Source organism: Epargyreus clarus, unplaced genomic scaffold, assembly GCF_041222505.1.
Source record: "Epargyreus clarus isolate Ecla_fem2 unplaced genomic scaffold, WU_Ecla_fem_2.2 ptg000013l, whole genome shotgun sequence".
Lineage (NCBI taxonomy): Eukaryota > Metazoa > Arthropoda > Insecta > Lepidoptera > Hesperiidae > Epargyreus > Epargyreus clarus.
In genome coordinates this window covers 3778507-3795053 of record NW_027332221.1, presented here as the reverse complement: position 1 = coordinate 3795053, position 16547 = coordinate 3778507, and the positions used below count along the sequence as shown (strand labels likewise).

At 39.1% G+C, this 16547-nt stretch overlaps 1 protein-coding gene across 1 annotated transcript; it reads right to left on the bottom strand.

Moving 5' to 3' along the window:
• Nucleotides 1-212: 212 nt before the first annotated feature.
• LOC140746719 (uncharacterized) lies at nt 213-6993 on the bottom strand. Its single transcript, XM_073078816.1, has 5 exons — nt 6892-6993; nt 6258-6371; nt 5189-5425; nt 1662-2362; nt 213-1440 (listed from the first exon to the last, which is right to left on the bottom strand). The coding sequence occupies exons 1-5, from the start codon at nt 6991-6993 to the stop codon at nt 213-215; spliced, it is 2382 nt and encodes a 793-aa protein (XP_072934917.1).
• Nucleotides 6994-16547: the final 9554 nt, after the last annotated feature.

The following is a 16547-nucleotide window of genomic DNA, read 5'->3' as shown; positions in this document are numbered from 1 at the left end:
AATAGCAAATCTAATACGACATACGACACGAAACGACAAATTTAGAAGCCACTTTACGTAAATGTTCGTTCCTTTAGCGAAATATGACACGATAAAATTAATTTCAATGTTCGTTATGTTCGGTCGACGGAAAATAGCAAAATGGTGTTTAGGACGATGGAACGATTAAGATCCGCCGCTCTCTTCGCTCTCTCTTCGATCCGTTTTCCTCACTACTGAGGGTCGTGACCGCCATGATTCGTGTTGAGCACAGTTCGGATAATATCGCGCCATTTGCTGCGGTTCTCGGCTGTTTGCATAGCATCATGAACTGAGGTGTGGAGAGATGTCCGAACTTGATCAGACCAACGTATCGGGCTTCGTCCCCGAGGTCTCTTTCCTTCGATCTTACCGGTGACCATAAGTTTTTCGAGATTGTCACCGGATTTTCTGGCTATGTGACCGAAGTACTCAAGGATCCTCTGAAGGCAGATAGTAGAGAGCCTTGTTCTAATGGATAGTTGTTTAAGTATTGATACGTTGGTCCTGTGCGCTATCCATGGTATTCGTAGCATTTTTCTCCAGCACCACATCTCGAAAGCATCTATGCGTTTTCGATCTGCAGCTTTTAATGTCCATGTCTCAGTGCCATACATAAATATGGAAAATACGAGGGTTCTGACAAGCTTAGTCTTGGTGCGGGTCGAGATGTTTCTATCTTTCCAGATTGTTTGAAGCTGAGACATGGCATTCTTTGCCATGCTTATGCGCCGACGTATTTCACCTTCACAGGATCCGTTACTACTGATGTCAGAACCTAGGTATATGAAGTTCTCCACAATTTGTAGGCCAAGTAGTCCTCTAAGTTCTAACTTATTAGCTCGATCCACCACCATAACTTTAGTTTTGGACTTATTGATCGATAGTCCCAGTTCAGCGCTTTTCTTCTCCATTCTATCCAGAAGGGCACACATTTCTTCTTCACTTGAGGCAATTAGAGTGGTATCGTCAGCGTAGCGAAGATTAGTAATTCGTACCCCACCAATGCTAACACCGCCACTCCAGTCGTCACAAATTTGCCTCATAACATATTCTCCGTACACGTTGAAGAGGATGGGGGAGAGTATGCAGCCCTGTCGTACGCCTTTTCCCAGATTCAAAGGTCTTGAGGTAATATTATCGACTTTAACTGTAGCTTGGGTTTTGACGTACAACATTTGAAGCAATGTAACAAGGTGGTGTGGTACTCCTAGCTCATTAAGGATAGTCCACAATTTACTCCATCTTACGCAGTCAAAGGCTTTACTGAAATCAACAAAGCACATGATTACAGGCGTATTATATTCATAGGCTTTCTCTATTAGCTGTCTCATGTTGAGAATTTGTTCCCTAGTACCCTTGCCCTTAACAAAACCCGCCTGCTCTTGCGGAATTTGCCAATCGAGATAGTAGCGGATGCGGCTGTTAATAATGTGGAGCAATATTTTACTCGCATGGGACATTAAGGACAGTGTGCGATAGTTGTCACATTTGCTAGTTGAGCCTTTCTTATGCAGCGGAAGGATGACCGATTCCGTCCAATCTTTGGGCCATACGCCTGTAGTCCAGATTTTATTGCATATCAAGTGTATTGCGTTGATTCCACTATCACCAAGAGTGTATTGCGTTGATTCCACTATCACCACTTTAATATCTCAGAAGAGATGTTATCTGGACCAGGAGCTTTTTTCAGTTTGAGCTTATTTAAAGCAGACGTTACATCCGATCTAAGAATTCTAGGTTCAAGCTTTAGCAGGTTCCAATCTGGTGTTATACTGGTATCATCTTGGTCGTCATTGTAAAGTTCTTTACAGTATCTGCGCCACCTTTTAACAATCTCGTTTAAATCATGAACAGGATGGCCGCTTTCATCTTCAATTACCCATGTTTTAGCTTTAAACTTTTTTGACAATAGGCGAACTTTTTTAAAAAGATCAGCAATTTGGAATTTTCGGGAGTGCTGTTCGATATCGTTGCAGATGCTCTCAAGATATCTGTTTTTATCTCTCCGACAATGCCTGTCTATCATTTTACTAAGACATAGGTATTCCTTCTTTCTATCGTTATTCTGTAAGCCTTTAACCTTTGAATTTTTTCTTTGTTGTATCAGCTCCCATGTTTGTTCAGTTATCCAAGACTTTTTCTTACGGTCTGGTTTTCTGTCCTTCGTGATCTCTTTGACCGTTTCATTAATATGACCTTTTAGATGTTCCCAGTGCGCGTTGGAATCTGTTTGTGGATCAGGAGGGTTTTCTTTTAGTTTTTGTTCTACATTATGTTGAAATACAGATGTTTCTGACGGGCCTAGTTGTCTTGGTAGAAATGGTGGATATTTTTTCGGAGCCTTCAAACGTATTTTTAGGTTAGCAATTAATAAGTTGTGGTCGGAACCACATTCTGCTCCGGGAAAGGTCTTTGTGTTAGAAACGGAAGATCTCCAGCGGGTGTTAATTAAAATGTAGTCTATTTGATTTCTATATCTATCACCTGGAGACCTCCACGTATATAGACGTCTTGGGTGATGTTGGAAGTACGTGTTGAGGATACAGAGATTCTTGTCAATACAGAAATCTATAAATCTCGTCCCACGTTCATTTCTAGCACCGAGTCCGAAGTGGCCAACAACTTGCCTCAGTTCAATCCGATCCGAAGTGACCAAAAATGTTATGAATTCGGCTCGGAGAACCAAAAATGTTAAACATACATCCGGCATGTTGGCCAAAATGTTAGATTCGGCTCCGAGACCGAAAATATTAAGATTTCCGCGGCCGTTAGAACAAATAAGGAACCGAATGTTCCTCTCTTCGATGGACAAGATGATCGTGTCCCGAAGAAGGTTAAGTGGACTGTATATACGAAAATTAAGATGCAAAGTGCTATAGGGTCACGCACTCACCTGCTGCTGATGGGCGCAGCCTCTTGTACTAGGTATAAGGCACCTTCAACTCACCCTAAGCTCGAGCTAGCTAGTCTTACCTCGGAATGGTCTACCGGTTACCTCTACCTTCTTCCTCTTCTCACGTGGCGTCGATCTTACAGCACGTTGCACCGCGAACAATGAAGTTAACGCGAATTTAAAGGAAACGCTACGAATACGAATAGTGGCTTCTACTTCGGAGTATAACTAAAACGACAAATATGCGCGAGCGCGACCGACAACTCCGAAGCTTCTCGAACAAGTTTATCCCGGTGGCGGCATACACCACCGCGAACGACACAACGAATACTACAACGAACTATTTCAAACTATAAATCTCTATGCTTTTAATCCTACAGATTAAAATTAATACCAACGACAGACAATTAATACGTAGAACCATAGACAAAACTGAACAATAACAAATAAATAGTTAACTATGATAAACAAAAAGCATATATAAAATGTAATTATTTAAGTTTTTTAAAGAAATGAGCAATAACTTTCTTTTTAAACGTGTATTTGGAGCACACTTTTCTTACTTCCTCAGGAAGAGCGTTCCAAAGCCGTGTTGATTGAATCGTGAAAGAGTTGGAGAGAAACCCAGAGCGATGGGGTGGAAAAGACAAAGCAAGGGAGTCCGAGGAACGGAGCTCCCGATCATGGAAATCATGGAGTACACTCTCTACTTGTACCTGGTAAAAGATTTGCTTGATAATAACTTTGTGCTAAATCGAGATGTGAAAAATATATGGCACCTGACAAGGAGTCAAGTATATCTTTAATATTAGGAAGCGAGAATTTATCGTCATGTATTACTTGATTTAATTTTCTATAGTCTATTACTAGCCTCCACTTCTTCTCGCCACTGTTATTTATCTTTTTTGGTACCAGTAAGACCGGACTAGACCATTCGCTGTTAGTTTTTTTCTATAATATCATTTTTCAACATATTATCTATTTATCTCTTAACTTCTTTCTTTTGTGAAAATGGAATACGATATTGTTTAACATAAATGGGAGAAACATCCTGTTTAATTTTTATACTTGGTTCATAAACGTTCGTAACCGTTAACTTATCCCCAGGCAGGTGAAATATATCGCAGTATTTAGCACATATATTTTCGATAGATGATTGTTCCTCTTTATTTAAGTAAGTATGCAATTTTAAAGAACTGAAAATATTCTTTACCCTATTTACTGTTGTTGGTTTTTCACTTAACGTACATAAATTATATTCATTTAAATCATGAGTTTTTGGTTTAAATGGCTTTAATTGTAAATAATTTTCGGTCGTATTTAATATTTTTACTGCGAGCGCGCCATGCGCTGGCGAAGCTATCGAGCTTCCGAGAAACACACCTGGGTGGATCTCATTTCCGATGACAACACATTCTGTCGTTCGCCGTGTAGGTAAATATGTTATAATCTCACACCTGGGTGGTATAATTAATGCATTTGATATGATCATCGGAATTTGTACCTTTTTTTCATTATTACGAAGGGTTAAACAATTATTGGTAAAATTAAGATTAGCTGAAAAAGATTTTAAAAAGTTTTGACCTAGAATTCCGTCTGTATTACATGGAAGATTTTTAAACGCGTAAAATTTTTGTCTGAATAATACACCTTGATACTTTAAGTTTAAATATACATAGCCACAAGCCTGTAAAGTACCTCCTATACCTGCAATCGTCACATTCGATTGATGTACTTTTATGCCACAACGTAATAAAAAATAATATTTAATAGCGCATATAGATGCACCCGTGTCTACTAAAAGTTTGGTATCAACATTATTTATGTTAAAAGTAACATAATTAATAGAGTCCATGCTTAAAATCCTATCAACGAAAAAACTCGCCTAAATTCTTACCTGATTCCTCAATTCTCCTCCTACCTCAGTCCGTTCCGTCTCTACATTTCCCGTCTCTTGCGGTTCCCCGCATGTAAAGACTCTCCTCAGACCACGACCTTAACCAGACGGATTCCGTCTGCTTGAACCCCTGAAATTATGACTCGGGCCTCGAAAGTTGCGCCCAAAATTAAATTTCGTATACCGATTGGGTGTATTATTTTGATAATTCACGTTATTATTTTGATAACCACGATTTTGATTATTATAATAACCGTTGTTTCTACCACGATAATAACCTCTCATTCCTCTATTATTTCTAGTCTTTCCTCTACCAAAGTCACACACACACTTTCCTCTCACACAAAAAAAAAAGTCATCACACTTTCCTCTCTTACACTCTCTTCATCTTTTGCGGCTCTAACAGCATCTTTCAAACTTGAGTAATTGCGTGCTGCAATAATAGTACCAAGCCTTTTGTTTCTCAAACCATCAGCAAACTTTTTAATAGCTAACGCCTCATTTATTGGTCTTAATATATCATGTGTTTCAGTATTTGAGTCAGATTGGGATATAGTTAAATTTTTAAAAAGATCCTCTATTTTACTTGCATATTCATCAAGAGGCATGTCACTCTGGGATACATTATTAAGCTGAATTAAAAGGGATGTTGCTGACTTCTTTGATAAAAGATGTTGCTTAATATCTCGTATTAAAGATTCAATAGTTTCATATTTTAATGCCAATTTAAGCTTCGCAGATTTATTTAATCTTGTTTTAATCACAAAATAAATCAACAACATTTTACAGTTATTATCAGCCCACATACTATTTAATAATTCAATTCCTTCTATTATTTTTTCCACTGTCTCTTCGTTTCCGTCCATTACGGGAATTAAGTTGCACGCGCTTTTTAAGTCAAATTTCGCCATATTTAAAGTTTATCTATCTATATCTAAACAATATTCATCACCGTTCTCTTGCTTAAAATAATCTAATATTCTCTGGTATACCTTTTCTATCTTATCACATAGTATATCTAAAATATAGTATTCTAAATTATATGATTCTGGATCATTAAAAGATAAAATTAATTTTTTATAGGTCTTACACAAATTTTTAGCTGAGTTGAGTTTTTTATACCCTAATGCTTCAAATTTTCTTTTTCCTAACTTTCTTATGTCTATTCTAATATTTTCCAAACTATCACAAATTTTTCTTAACCCTATTTCCATTTAACTTCAATTACGTAAATATATATTCTATTCATTTATTACATGTATAAATGTTTAAGCTTATTATGTATTACGAATTACTATTACTAATATGTATGTATTATAATGTAGGTATAACCTGAGTATCTCTTATAATTAACACTTTAGTCTTTTATTTATAGTCTTTTCATCACTTTTTTTTATACCGCACTAAACACCACTTCACTATCACCAACACTCCTGCTGTTCAGACCTCCGGGTCTGGCTCCGTGTCGCGGCGTCTACCGGAAACTCTGGCCCTGATGTTCCTCACCAAATCTCCCCTTATCTCGCGACGTATCCAGTCCATGTGTACATCTTTGTATTTCTTCCACAAAAATATAATTATTAGAATTCCGAGAAGTACGAGTATAATGGTGTATAGCATATTGTTGTGCCCGATGTGGTCTACAAGTATCGATGATTCTGAATTTCCACCGCCCCCGGCGGCGTTTTGAGCGATGACCGTCTCTTCCTTCGAATATGTTTTTCCCATATTTTAAATGTAGAAATGTCCGTCACACAACACTGGCATATTATATCGCGGCACAGCACTGGCGTATAACATCGCGGCACAGCACTGGCAGGGTCGCCATGTAATGTGGTTCGTTGGTGGTCCGTTAATAAAAGGCGTGTTGTCCGTACGATGCATCTTTTATTACTGTCCTCGATCTTATAATGCATACACTTGCATGTCTAGCACACAGTACACAGTACAACCTTCTCTATATGTCTTACAAAATCCGTCCTCCTAAAGCTAAGTCAAAGATTCTCCTTCAGCGTAATTTCAGTGGAATGGATGTTGCAAAGCTTCGTCATGACGCTGCCAATATTGATTGGGGTGTCACTGAGAGTGCAAGTACTGTTGACGAACAGGTGGCACTCTTTAACTCCTTGCTAGTACAACTTGCATGCCCCTGTTCGTCCAGTTCGCATACGTCATCCACCATCTCCTTGGCTCACAGACGACTTGAGAGCCTTAATAAACAAGAAAAACTCTGCCAAATCGAGGTACAAGCTAGATTCCAGCGAAAGTAATCTTGAGCGGTACAAATGCGCAAGAATTCGGTGCAATATGATGTGTAGAGATCTACAACGACGCCATATCCATAAGTCTGTTCAAAATGAAGACCCTAGTAGGGTCTGGAAATTTTTAAAAACTTTAGGAATTGGGAAATCACCAAGTTGAAGGTGGTAGAACCCATTGTGGTTCGACTCCGGCGGCACCACCGCCACACCTATTTCTACCTAATAACAGCAGTGTTAGGCGCTGCTGTGTTCCGGTTTGAAGGGTGTGGTAAGGGAGACATACTTTTCCGAGGCGTTCCAGCTTAGTCCTCAGGGGTAGCGGCGCATCTGTGGCCGACCTCAGACAGGATTATCTAATCCTGTCTGGGATTGACTACAGATGTCCATGGGCGGCAGTAGCCACTTACCATCAGGTGGACTGCATGCTCGTCTGCTACTCCTATATTATCAAAAAAAAAAAAAAAAAATTCTCTTCCACACAATCTCGACCTAAACGAATTAAATCGTCACTTTTCCGTCACGTCTTCCATTGATAGCGAAACAAAAGCAAAAACTTTAAATCAACTGTCACATTTTCCCAATCCAACTTCTCCTTTATTTTCGTTTAGTCAATTTTCGGATAGTGATGTTGAGAGGGCAATACTCTCCATACCATCTAATGCGGTCGGCAGTGATTGCATTAGCCGGAAAATGATCATCCCTCTCCTCGACATACTTATCCCTTCCATTACGTCCATGTTAAATAATTCCGTCCGTAAGAATTCCTTCCCTTCCAACTGGAAAGATGCCCACGTCATCCCTTTACCCAAGAAGTCCAACCCCTCCGATTTTAGACCCATATCCATACTTCCTTTCCTATCTAAAGTCCTTGAGCGCCTTATCCATCAACAGCTTAGCTCTTTTCTCTCCGCTAATGCTCTACTTAATCCTTTACAATCCGGTTTCCGTCCAGGTCATAGTACGGCTACTGCATTACTTAAAATCGCTGACGACATACGCATGGGGATGGATAATCAACAGCTGACAGTGTTGACGCTGTTGGATTTCAGCAACGCGTTCAACGCTGTTGATTTCGATATCCTCTTGGGGGTCTTGCGTTCTCTCTACATATCTCCGACGGCTATTGACTGGTTTCATAGTTACTTGTATGGCCGCCGGCAGCGGATTCAAATTGACGACAAATTTTCCTACTGGTCGAATACTGTTGCCGGTGTACCGCAAGGTGGCGTGTTGTCTCCTCTCCTATTTACTATTTTCATAAATTCTATTAGTCTTCATCTCACCTCTCTCTACCATTTATATGCAGACGATTTACAAATATACAACCATTTTTTTTGCATCCATTTGGATTGCATCTCGATTTGGAGTAAAACCTTTGGTCTAAAATTAAATGCCACCAAGTCCCAGGCAATTATTATAGGGAGTTCGCGTCTAATCTCTAGGATTGATTGGCACAACTTGCCTCCAATTGTACTTAATGATGTGCATATTCCTTTTAGTAACAAGGTAAAAAAATCTGGGTATCTACATGGACCAGCACCTTTCATGGATACCTCAGATTTCAGAGGTCAGTAGGAAGCTCTTTGCTGCAGAGAGCTCGCTACGAAGGCTAAAAAACTTTTTACCCATTCCAACTAAAATTACGCTTGCACAGTCTCTCCTCCTACCAATACTTGACTATGCTGATGTGTGTTATCCTGACATTACCGAGGAGCAATTAAATAAGCTTGAGCGTCTCCAAAACTTATGTATACGGTTTATATTTGGCTTAAGAAAGTATGACCATGTTTCAGAATATCGTGCTAAGCTCAAGTGGCTCCCAATTCGCCTTCGCCGGAATGCTCATATTCTATCTCTTCTCTATTGCTTACTGTTTAATCAAACTGCTCCTCCTTACCTCAAACAACGCTTCCAGTTTCTCCACTTGTCCCATGACCAATCCCTTTGTTCCTCAGAAAATCTTGCTCTCTGTACTCCCTCTCACTCAACTTCCTTTTACAAAAAATCCTTCACTGTATCCGCTATCCGTCTTTGGAACTCCCTCCCTGTATTTATTCGTTACTCTCAATCCTTATACTCCTTCAAAAACCTCGTCAAATCTCATTGCCTTCAACTCTAACAGTCTTTCTTTCCTCTGCTCCTTCTAAATTTGTGCTCTTACTGTCAATCATTTTTTAAACAGTATTAATTTTGTTTTTAATTTACGATTAGTTACTCTATAATTATAAGTATGTATATCAAGTATGTGAATTATTTATTTAGTTATAATTATATTTTAAATTTACACTTGTTTTTATGTATTATGTAGGTAGTCTTTCAACTTTTATTTATTTGCACCCTACCTATTATTTTAATCATCCACTGTTTAACTCCTCACCCTAAGGTTGCCTGGAAGAAATCGCTGTCTTAGCGATAAGGCCGCCTTTTGTATCGTTCAATATTTGTATGTTTTTATTCTTGTATTCTATTGTTTTTGGGTACAATAAAGAATATTATCATTATTATTATGGAAAATTCGACCTTCAACTCTCCAACTCTGATAATGCAGAGGTGCCTACTGTCTCAACCATACAAGTTAGGCATTTGAAGCTTATGGATCTATACTTATAATAAATCTGTAGAGAGGTCAATTCTGTACATGAAATATATTTCCAAAACAACTATCAGGGGGTGATTAGGGATCGATACTGATGCCAAAAATGCAATCAGTAAAATTTTTGTCTGTCTGTCTGTCTGTCTGTCGGTCTGTCGGTCTGTCTGTCTGTCTGTCTGTCTGTCTGTCTGTCTGTCTGTCTGTCTGTCTGTCTGTCTGTCTGTCCGTATAACCGTTATAGAAAAAAAACTACTCGACGGATTTTAACGAAACTTGGTACAATCATTTGTCATACTCCTGAGCTGGTTATAACATACTTTTTATCACGCTACAATCAATAGGATCAGAGCAGTGAAGGGAAATGTTGGGAAAACGGGAGAAGTTACTCCATTTTTTAAGCTTTCGTCGCGTGTGAAACCTTAATGGTTAAAGCTACACAGAAATGATGTATGACGTAAATGTTCTCCTTAAAATTATATAAAAAATATTCCACGACAGCATATGTCTATCTTTTATGATTGACTCACAATAACACGTGTAACTCCCGGTAGCTTAGCAGTTCGAAGCTTTCGGTTTGTATTTGTCTACTCCTACGTTTATAACACTCTCAGTCATCCCTAATTAAAAAAGTTATGATAAAAGATAAGGGTTGTTCACCCTTAATTTTTTTATTTATATGGCAACACAACGTTTGCCGGGTCCAGCTAGTATTCAATAAGGTTGATAGGTAGAGATATATCATAAAAAATTTAGCTTTCAACTCTTCAACCCTGATAATGCAGAAATGCCTTCTGCCTCAACCATCCAAGTTAGGCATTTGGAGCTTACGAATATATGATAAAGTCTTTGAGTAGAGACATATGGGTGGGTCCAATCCGTATGAATTCAGACCTTATCTTTATCTATGATCACCTTTATACAATTTTACATAATATTAATACAAACGTTGGCATATCATCACTAAAAAGGGTGAAAAAAAATTTTAACAAAAAAATCGACTTCTATGTCTATCGACTTCATTCGGGTGTTGTATGCGCTCGGTGACGGACGCAAACACAGCGCTTCCGAATATACTTATTTTGTATTCGCGATTTGCGCGGCGATCGCCGCTGCACGGAAAATGGCTATGAGATCTGAACAACTCATAGCCAATGAGGTGTTGGCGTTTATACAACACGCCATCGACACCATGGATGAAGTCAGCATCATCCAGATCTGTAAGACCAACTTTACACGCGAGGAGATCGGCGGTGCCAAGATCCTCCTGTTTGAGTCGCTCGGGATGAGCGACCGGATGCCTTCCCGCAGGAAGGACGAAAAGGGAGAGAAAGGACTTCAGGACATAATCAATCTCCTAAAGGTGACTGATCCTGATGACCTGCCAGCTTTTGTGGCGAAGAACATACACAAGCTGCCGCCCGTCACGTTCGACCATGTGGATGTAACCAGGCTGTTGAAGGACATCACAACACTGAAGACAAGCCTGGCGGAAGTAGTGTTGAAGCTAGAAGCCTCGCAAGACACCATCAGCGACCTACGGACTGAAATTGCTACATTACGTAATACTGTGGCAGTAAGTAGGTCGCCAGAGGTTACTAACATCAACACGCGTCGTGGGGCATGTAACACCTCGTCAGCAAGTTTCGAGTCTGCGAAACTTGACACGACCCCGACCGCTGCGCCCGCATGTGGTGACACGTGCGTCACCCGCCCCGCACCTCCCCCCGCCGAGGTGTCGCCGTGCGTCGTCATGTCCACGCCTCAACGTCACTGTCACTGCAGCTGCCTCCCGCCAGCTACCCGGGAAGCGGAAGACAACGAGGCCAGAGAAGGAAAGCGGGAAATCCCGCATCGAACCCCCTCGCAGTGCGGTGTCCAACCATGTGACAGACAAGGACGGCTTTATTAAAGTCGAGCGGAAGAGGAAAAAGCCTTCTTGTCGTAACCAATGTGGCACAGCACCGACAGGAGCGGATCATGTATTGCGTCCTGCTGTTCCCGTAACGCTCGTGTATGTCTCGCGGCTTCACTACAACACGAAGCCGTCTGATGTAGTGGAGTATTTGGCGATCAACACCAATACCCGACTGGTGGTCGAGAAGTTGGAGGCGCGTAACGCAGTGAACTTTAGTTCATTTGTTGTACGCGTCCCAACCGAGCAATTGTCGACGTTCCTGAAGGAGGAACTATGGCCGCAGGGAGTTGTGTTCCGGAAATTCCGTGGACGGAGAGGACCCCCGGCAGTCACCAGACCCGCGTTTCACGTCGCCGCAAATACGTGATTTAGTTATAAGTATATATTAATATGTATGTTAGTCTGTAAGGTATATATGATATGGACCTCTGTATTCAATTATACTTTTGTATCTTTGTTTATATTGTCTGAAATAAATGTTTATTATTATTATTATTATTATATCACTACAAAGTAAAAAATAATTGAAATAAATGTTGGTTTAGTACATATTTCTGAAGTCGGCGCTCATATTAGACACGCTGTTTACGCCGTTATTAAACGAAATATATTGAGGTAGTTAGATGGATTGCAGACTGTTTTGCTGCTTCTAAAATATAAAAAAATATATTTATGTTTAACTAGGACGTCATTACGAAATGCCTGAACAACCCAAATGAATTCGATTATGTAGTAACCTTTGTCTAAAAGCACGAAATCCATAATTACTTATTTAAAGTCTTGTAGCACCAAGATAAATTAGCACCAATATGTAATTTAGCACCAAAGCCGCTAAAATATACAAATATTGGGAAGAAAAGGTCGAAACAAAATAATTAAAATCAGTATTTAATTTTAATTACGGAGGTTAGTGAATAACCATGCATGTCATGTGCAAACTACTGCTTTGTGTACCGTTTTTGATATGCATTTTGGGCGCTCAATTTATTACATATTGTTTTGATCTGCGCTCCAATAATGATGTCATACACAGTTGATTGAAAGCTCGTCTATAGTGTTATTTAACCGACTTCAAAAAGGAGGTGGTTATCAATTCGGCCGGTATTTTTTTTTTTTTTTTTATGTATGTACACGAATTACTCCGCCGTTAGTGGACCGATTTTAATAATTCTTTTTTTATTGTATAGAGACGAGCTGGAAATTGGTCCCATTTAAATTTGGTTAGGATCCATCGATGGGTTCTGGAGAAAATGAGGGGAACTCCTCCACCCATGTAAATATAACAGCCATAACTTCGCCGTTTATGAACCTATTTTAATGCCTTTATTTTCGTGTGTGTACAATTGCTACAAGTTGGTACCATTTAAATATGATGAGGATCAGAGTGGGTTCTGGAGACAAAATATGTAACTCCTCACCCGATGGGAATAATTGAGTTGTGTTTGAAGATATTTGGTGTAGGTTGAAATTGCAAAGCCAGTTCATCATTGACTATTTAGTTAGGTTAGGTTAGAACATATAAGACAATATAAAACTAAGCGAGCAGGGGGCGGCAGCGGCCTGCGAGCGGGCAGTTCCAATCAATGTAAATTCAGACCTTACCTTCATTCATAATCACGTTTATACAATTTTATATTGTATTAAGGCGAAAGGATAGGCCAAACTACGACATAGACCTCTCTTTAAAGGCCTACTACTACTAGACGGATTGATCAAATTAAAAAATAAAATATACCTAATATGCATAATATAATAAACTTTAAATTTTAAGTTTATTTTTATCATTATTTTTGGTGGTTTTTAAGAAAAAAATCTATTATATCGTCTATATATTTGCAGGAATTTGCTTACTGCTTCCAAATGACTGAAGCGATTTAAATGTTTTTTTCACATTATTATGAAAATGAAACTTTTTTCGAGGGTAGGTGGCAATAAGTAAATGCTAAGTTTTTAGTGGTCTTAAAAATTTATTAAATAAAAATAGTTAGACTTACATATTTAATTTGCTAATGTGTCTGTGATACTCCAGCCACCAACCAGCACTAATTCCACAAATAAATCACAAAATTTAACCAACAAATACAGGAAAACCACAATATGGATTCACTCCAAGGCTCATTAAATGCCATGTCTGCACTCTTCACCTGTAAGATGGAGGAATTTCAGAAGCAGCTGCAGCAGAGCTCTGCAACACCAGCTGCATCTGCACTTGCAACAGATTTTGCTGCTTTCCGGAACTTTGTTTTATCTGCTTTGGACACCGTGCAAAAGCAGATTGAATTTGTTGCACGCCAAATGGAGCGCTTGGACATGAGGAGTAGGCGCAAGATGTTGCTTTTCCACGGTGTGCCGGAAGAGAAGAGTGAAGCTACAAGTGTCACCATCACTAATCTTATAGCAACTAAGCTGAAGGTCGCTGATTTTTCCTCAAACAGCATTAACCGGTGTCACCGCTTGGGACGTCCCAGGGAAAATAGACCCAGACCCTTATTAGTGAAGTTTAGGGAGGTGAGGATTCTCAGGTGAGAGTTCTCAGTGAGGGATAAAGTTTGGTTCGCCAAAACCAAATTGAAAGGTACCGGCGTCACGCAATCTGAATTCCTGACGAAGAGCCGCCACAATATTTTCATGCGGGCTAGGCAACTATTCGGCGTCACCAACTGCTGGACCCGTGATGGTGTCATCTATGTACTGGCTCCGGATGGCTCACACCACCAGGTGGAATGCCTGGCGGAACTTGACGCTATTCCCAATGTGCCGGCCCAATCCTCTTCTGTGCCGACTGTTCCAAGTGCAAACAAACCCGAAGACAACAGAGAAGTTACTCGCACTAGACGTCTGCATAAAAATAAGTAAGCCTGGCTAGTATGTAAGTTTATTCTGCCTTATATTCAATACTTTAATTCTTTCGGTGTTTGTTTTCTTCCTTTGCACTTAACTATGTAACTGTTGTCAATATTGTTTCTTTGTGCTTTTATTTCTCCTCTTACTTTCTTGTATTCTTTTAATGTTGGTTGATATTGTAGTTGCATTGTTTACTTACTACTTTGAGCGCGGTAGTATGATATTTAACATTTACTTTTTACTTTTACTGTAATCACAATAATAATATCATCTTACTTCAACTTGAAGTCTTCAAGCCGAATAATGACAGCAATCAAACTGACAACTGTCAAACTACTGATTTGGATTACGGTATTTTAGCCCCATATTTCAATTGGTGTTACCTAGCACAAAATCAGTACCGTACTGATATTTTATTTTGTTGAATATCAAACTATCGTGGTTTTTATTTTATTTTATTTTTGTGTTCTGTAGTTCTGTTTTAGTAATTTTGTAATTTTGATGTAACTAGTAAACTTGATTTGATGTAATTTTGATGTAACTCCTTGTTAATTAGTAATTATTGATTTTGTATTGCTTTTATGGTGTGCTGGTGGGCAGGAGTTAAAGTTAGTTATTTATTTATTTCGAATAAACATATATATTCTAAATCTATATATCTATTATACATTTATATATATTTAATTATTATTATTATTTATTGTTATATAATATAGTTTTTAATTTATTATTGTTTTCTTATGTATGATGTTATTTGATGATAGCAATGAGCCTCCACTTTCCTTTTCCTCTGCCTCAGACGGATTAAGTAGTAACGGCAGTTTTGAAAGTATCCCTCCCTTGAACATAACTCTAGATTCTTATTTCTCAGATGTACTGAAAAATTTTAATGTTGTCCATATAAATGCACAGAGCATTCCAGCACATTACCCCGACTTGTTGTCAACATTTGATAGCACACATATTCATGCTATTCTTGTTTCAGAGTCATGGCTGAAGCCGTGTCTTCCATTAACGGCTTATTCTATTCCCGGATTTCATCTAATCCGCAACGATCGCACTGCTCGGGGCGGTGGGGGAGTTGCAATTTACCTTCGTTCCCATATCCCTTTTTCAGTCATAAATAAGTCACCGCAGGACACTTCTGGGAACGAATCTGAGCATCTATTTCTGGAAGTCCATCTTTCCAATGTTAAAGTACTCCTTGGTGTTTTTTATAGCCCCTCACTTAACGTTGACTATTTCTCCTGCTTAGACAAACTGCTTGAAGATCTATGTCCTCTTTTCCACCACACTATTATTATGGGTGATTTTAATACTTGTTTACTCAAGCAGGATGTCAGATCTCACAAACTACTATCACTAGTCAATGCTGCTAATCTACACATACTTCCACTCAGTGCAACACACTTCTTCCCAAACTGTGAACCATCTCTCCTTGATTTAATGATCATTTCATCATTGGATCATGTTGCAAAGTATGGCCAGTGTGCTGCCGAGGGCTTTTCATACCATGACCTTGTCTATTTGTCATACAAAATCCGACCTCCCAAGGCTAAGTCAAGGATTCTCCTTCAGCGTAATTTAAGTGGAATAGATCTTGTTAAACTCCGACATGACGCTGCTAATACTGATTGGGGTATGATAGAGCGATTAAGCACTGTGGACGAGCAGGTGGCACTCTTCAATTCCTTGCTTGTACAACTGTATGACTTGCACGCCCCTGTCCGTCCAGTTCGTATTCGCCATCTACCAGCTCCATGGCTTACTGATGAAGTGAGGACCTTAATTAATAAAAAAAATACTGCCAAATCGAAATACAAGTTAGATGCTAGTGATGGTAATCTTGATCGGTACAAATCCGCAAGAAATCGCTGCAATATGATGTGTAGAGACTTACAACGACGCCATATTCACAAATCCGTACAAAATGAAGACCCTAGTAGGGTCTGGAAATTTCTCAAAACTTTAGGAATTGGGAAAAAACCTAAAAATGATCATCCAAACAATGTAGACTTAAACGATTTAAATCGTCTTTTTTCTGCCACTTCTTGCATCGATAGCAAAACGAAATATAATACTCTTAATCACTTATCACATATTCCCAATCCAAATTCTCCTTT

What these genes read in the sequence shown, in the direction of transcription:
- LOC140746719 (XM_073078816.1), bottom strand. Translation starts at nt 6,993, where the DNA reads ATGGTGGATGACGTATGCGAACTGGACGAACAGGGGCATGCAAGTTGT. An exon ending in CAACAGTACTTGCACTCTCA is followed by an intron (nt 6,372 to 6,891) that starts GTGACACCCCAA and finishes TTTTTGTGGAAG; the next exon opens with AAATACAAAGATGTACACAT. An exon ending in TCTTCTGAGATATTAAAGTG is followed by an intron (nt 1,441 to 1,661) that starts GTGATAGTGGAA and finishes CATTATTAACAG; the next exon opens with CCGCATCCGCTACTATCTCG.